General features: G+C 38.5%; 1 protein-coding gene across 1 annotated transcript; it reads left to right on the top strand.

Moving 5' to 3' along the window:
* Window positions 1-3,222: 3,222 nt before the first annotated feature.
* Window positions 3,223-5,272, top strand: FGFBP2 (fibroblast growth factor binding protein 2). The gene is made up of 2 exons (XM_076337584.1): window positions 3,223-4,026; window positions 4,897-5,272. Exon 1 carries the CDS (start codon window positions 3,387-3,389, stop codon window positions 4,011-4,013), a length of 627 nt encoding a protein of 208 aa, XP_076193699.1. The 5' UTR covers window positions 3,223-3,386; the 3' UTR covers window positions 4,014-4,026; window positions 4,897-5,272.
* Window positions 5,273-5,583: the final 311 nt, after the last annotated feature.

Below are 5,583 nucleotides of genomic sequence, written 5' to 3'. Positions count from 1 at the left end.
AGTTTGTTTTGAAACTCTTTGGGTGGGAGGGTTGGGAGTGTGCGTGATGCATAATACAGCGAAAAAGCTAAGCTTTCTAGAGTTCAGTAGTACTCAAAAAGAGCATGAGAGACATCATATGTTGGTGATTTTTAGAATGCTTTATGTTCTCTGTCTCCCTTTTCCTCATTCACACTCACTTCTGTAATGTCCTTAATAGTATCACTATTAAGCTGTGGCTCTTTCAGGGGGCAGTGATACTGTTTTTGCTAAATAATTTCAAAATATGATTCCCAATACTGAAATTCAAATGTGTTTAGCAATTGGAGTTAACGTTTGTACTATTAAGAGTTATTGCCTTGAATTTAGGCATACAGTTGCATTGCTGAATTAGTTGACAGCAGAATTCATCAACAAGGCCAAAAGTATCTGTTACTAGTGTAAAACATTTCAGTGGGTGAAGTAATTGGGTATAGTGATCTGAAATAGTGTCTCTTCATATATCAGTATTGTTAACTTTGTTTCCGACAAGGTTCATTGGCTTGAAGTAGGGATAATCCTGTAAATCATTCATATAATTTTAAAGAAATGCTGAAAAGTGATACCAGTCTTTAATCTGGAATAACCTTAAATTTTTTATTTTTAGGTCATAAATGGAAACATTTCTAATTGACAGTATGTAGCATATGTGTATATGTAATGTTCAGAACTGCAGATTTTTAAAAGTTTCTATTTTTAATTTGAGAAAATGTTCCCAGTTCATTTAAATAAAAAAGAACTTGCTTAACCACCTGATGTTTGATTCTCAATTGTTTTGTTCTGTAGTCCTGTCTCAGAAGAGTTGCACTGAGTTAAAATCTTATGAAAATGAATTTTTTACCCTGATTAAAATTTTCTACTATATTTGACTTTCAATGATGACTTTAGCTTAAGCAAGATAAGAGACCAAGAATGGGAGCAGGAAGGACTGAAAAGTCACATTGACTCTGGGTGAGGGAGCTTCCGACTTCCACAAAGGATGTGATTTATGCAAAGATGGTAGGATTCAGGCTAATGAGTTGTGGAGGATATCCACATACCCTGCAAGAACTCAAGGTGTTACCACTTGTCTCCGTTACTGTTTCTGTAGCACTGACAGCAGAATTAAACGTTTGCCAGTTCTTCAGCTCCCGTAGTTCACTGCTGGCATCCTAGCTTAACTTGTAAAAGGGCAATTGTTTTCCTGATACAACAGACCATGAGCTGTTTCATCTGAAGCACACGTGGACAGAGGACACAAATGTCAGATAGGAGTAAGACAAACACTTGGCAGTAACATATTAACTGTAATACATAACTATACCAGAGCTCTTGAGTCTAAGCTTTGGTATTTGTCCTTATTTTTGTAGTCTGATTTGTTTCCATGATTACACTTTAAAAACTTTCAGAACAAGAGATCTGAAACTGGTATAAAGTAACTTTTAAGTAGTTTTGAACTCTCTAACAATTATTAGAACGAGAGAGACGAATGCCTTTAGTTTCTAATCTAGGAACTGTCAGTGCTGTTGTGCATAACCAAGTGTAAATAATATGTATTTGCTTGTCAAATATTAGGAGGTCTTTGAGTGCTTGCAGTAGGGATTTGAAATCCTTGAAATGAAGTGTGAGGTGGGCAACAAGATTCTGCTGGCTGGCTGATGGGTGAGAAGGCTCCCCAGAAAACAACAGAAGAGTGAATTGTAAATCTTAAGTAGGCTTGTACCATTGCTGTTTCTCCTAAGACTTGACTGGAGAGCCACACCACTGTGCTTTGAAAGAGACAAATGGCAAGAAGCTAGAAATGAAACCTCTACTAAAAATGTTACTAAAATAGCCTTAGAGAGGGGATGTAAAGAAAACAATGTTGTTCTCTCCGCCAAGTGGTATTTAGTCATTGGAAACTTCATGACACGTTGACTGGAAGAACAAGGTTCAGGCCACCCAGAATGGCTGTTCCAGGTGACTCCGTCTTCAAGCAGGCAGCTCTCAGACTAGCTGGGGTGCCACAGCAGCTACGGACTCTATTGTCAAGTATTAGAGAAGCATTTTTTGCAATTTTTTTTTTTTGTTCTGCTTCACTGTCTGTATTAAATGAATGTTTTTGCCTTGGTATTTTCTTTAGCGATACCTATTGAGTGGCTAGATATACAAAATGGTATTCTATTCCATTATGTTTGGCCATTCTTAAACTCAGGGTTTCTAGCACCCTAGAGTTATCCAAGCATACCTAAATAATACAATACCCCTTCCAGAAGCTGTTCAGGTCAGGCTGGCTATAGCATGTGTACCTTCAAAAGAAGTGCCTAGTGGGGTCTTACTAGCCAGAAAAGTACTGTGGCTTGCAACAGCGTGGGAGGGATTTTTCCTCATGACCTCCTGAATGCCAAGGGAGTTACCATGATTTTCCTCAGCTCTGCTTTTAGTTACTACAGCAAAACCTGCTAGTACAGGATTCTGCACTAAAATATTTCTATTCTCTTACCTTTGTTTTATGGCACTTTTACAGCTCATTTATTATGAACGGGAAAATATCTATTTAAAAAAAAAAAGTGAAAGGTGATAAAGCACAAATATCTGTCTGACATGTTTTGGGGTCTATTCCCTGCTGCTGAGACCCATAATAAGCTAGTTCTGTTGTCTTGCTCTGTTGGCTGAAAATAACTATGGTGTGACAATGATGATAAAACTTCCAGATGTTTGGTTTATGTTTAGGCCTGTAATACCTTATTTCTCTAAAGCTTTAGTCCTTATCTTGCTTCAATATTGCAAGTCTAAAAATCTTTCATGGCTCAAAGAATGTGCAGTTGATTCTTCCATGTGTCCCCACTGCATGTCATGTGCTGACAAAATGAAGTGCTAAAGTTGCATCCTCACTGTGCAGATCCACAGAAAATCCATTCCACAAATCAGCATTTATTGGTAGGACACACTTATAATCATCCAGATGTAGCTGCATAGGTTGCTTTGGCACTTTTATCCTTTTTTACTTCAATATGGTCTTACAAGCTCTGGCATGAAGATAGCTATAAAGCAGCTGGAGAATGGAAAATATGTGGTAAAAATCAAATATGACATGTTCATCCTGGATAGGAATGTGCTTCTCGGTTATACAACTATCTTTCTGTATTTAACTGCATTTACAAGATTTGTCTTGTTACATTCTTGGGAGTTCACAGGTTATTCGACACTCCCTCAGGCTATAAATTACGGGCACATGCCTACTGAAGTGTGATTTATTATTTTTATTAAAAAAAACCCAACCCTTATATCCCACGTTTCGCTGGAAAGAGGCTTCTTTGTGCACCAAGCCTTTAAATTGTGAGGAGCCACTTACTGCTTTCACATTTTCTGATCGTGTTGCTCAAGGATCTCAGTCAACTCCTCTCACCATGAAGAGCTTTGCTCTTCTCTTCCTAGTAGCGATCTGTGGCATGGGAGGATTGGGACAGAAGCTGAAGCCAAAGAAAAGAAGCAATGGTGAAGAAATCAATTTTCGGACTAAAACCAAAGATGTTTGCACAATGAGCGTAAGTGGGGACGAGGAGATGAAACTTAGAATTGAATGCAAAAGCCAAGGCATGTCCTACTGGTGTGAATTTGCTGGCAAGCCATCAGTCTGTCGTGCTTTCAGAAAAAATCCAAAGATTTACTGGAATCAGATCGCCATGGAACTCAGAAAGCTCCCGCACGCTTGCGAATCCACACAAGTGTTGAAGACCACCATGTGCCAAAAGGCTCCCACAGAGGCTCTCATGAAGCAAATAGCTACTGGTATGGAGCCAGAAGATCTAGCAAACCAGGAGAAATCAGTCCAGAAAACTTCCACTTCTATGAGGGGAGCAGGGAAAAGCTCTGTTAAGAAAATAGGGAAACCTCCAATGCTACCTCTTATAAAACCAACCCAACACGGTCAAGGGTCTGAAAATGAAACGGAAGCGATGAAATTGGCACGGGAACATTGCTGGGAATCCCTGCATGGTTTCTGCTCCTACATTATTGGCATCTTTAGAGGTTAAAGATTTGCTTCAGGTAAAACTCCCATCTTGAAGCACAGCAGAATATACCTAAGAGTAATGCTGTTGTAGTTTTGCTTTATTTTGATCTTGGGGTGGGGGGGGGTGGGGGGGGGTGGTCTCTCAGGGGTGTGGACAGGGAGGTTCTAGGCTCGCTCACTAAAATCTAACATGGCAAAGCCTGTACTGTGGCTTCTGAGGGGCTGGATAGCTTAAACTCCCAGTGATGGCTACTAGTTTAGGACTCCCTGACAGCCTCCTTTAGTATGTACTGAGATGTTTGTCCTATCTGTTATTAATCCTATGGTATTTCAGTTCTAACTGTTCGAATTGGGCTTGTTTTCTGCCTTCTGTCATTCCTTCCCTCTTGTGCTGACTTCTGGATTTAAGCCAGTGCAGTAAGATAAATAACAAATGCATCAGATCTGATAACAAATACATCAGCTAGAACAATTTAAAACTACATTCAGAAATTGAGAGGTTAAAGCTTGTTCATCAAAACTGCTAGTTAATAATTAACCATTTTAATTTTAAAAATTAGTTCATAAACAACTTGCAAAAATGAGTAAAACCAAATGGACTGTCTTGGTTTGCGGGTCTGTTTCTGTAGGGGCGATAGGGGATCACATACAGGCGCTTGTCTGGTAAGTCTGAGGTTTTCAGCCAGGATTTAAAAAGGCAAAGCCTTCGCAGAAGTGATTGATTTTATACCTACTTCCATTTCGGCTCACGGAGAAAGCCAGGAGCTGGTGACTAAACCTGGCATGCTTTTGACAGAAATGGGAATATATGCAGCATGAGCCAGCAAGTGTTTAGGCTGCTAATGATCTTACTTGTGCTTAATACAACAAAGTGACTAATTTTTTTTTTCTTTTTTGTTTTGCAGAACAAAATTTTTACAGCTGAAGAAGGGTCCTTGCTGTAGTTTAATAATTTAGACATAAGAATTTTGGTTTAAAAATGAGTCGTCTCTATAAATCTTGTAGCTGTTTTCTCTTTGCACCCCTAAAATGAAACTTTTTAACAGCCCTGAGAAATGCATGAAACTGGAGTGACTGTACTTAAAGTGTTAGGATGAACTAACTGTTCCTAGGTCTGTTACACACCAAGGTGTACTGCATTTATGTAACCAAGGTTCCACTTTGAGTGCTGACCTCGAATAGGTTTTTTGTGTGTGCTGATTCGCTTCAATTTGTTAGAGGTGAAAGCTGTAAATGATGCCACAGTTAGTGCAAACAATAAAAATAAGATTTTTGAAAACATATTCAGTGTGCTTTCTTAAAATTTTAAATGGTGCTACTTGTATAAAGTCATGGTATTTGATACTTGTTTCTTAAAAGATTTTTGGTAGAATGTGTAAGAGAAGTTACAGGTCTGAGTTGTCACTTTCCCACTGTGAACGTGTTTTCATTAATATTAATATTTTCAATGTTATTACATTTATATTACAATGACAAGTTTCAGCCAGCAGGGAAAAAAAGATTGGAGAAATAAGAGTAATGTAAGAATACATTTCTAAACATAGCAGATTAGAAGTGTTCATCTGTGATGCATCTGCAGAGTTCGGCGTTAT

This window comes from Aptenodytes patagonicus, chromosome 4 (genome assembly GCF_965638725.1).
Source record: "Aptenodytes patagonicus chromosome 4, bAptPat1.pri.cur, whole genome shotgun sequence".
NCBI classification, from domain to species: domain Eukaryota; kingdom Metazoa; phylum Chordata; class Aves; order Sphenisciformes; family Spheniscidae; genus Aptenodytes; species Aptenodytes patagonicus.
The sequence above is the reverse complement of the archived record's forward strand: the minus strand, read 5'-3'. Positions and strand labels throughout refer to the sequence as shown.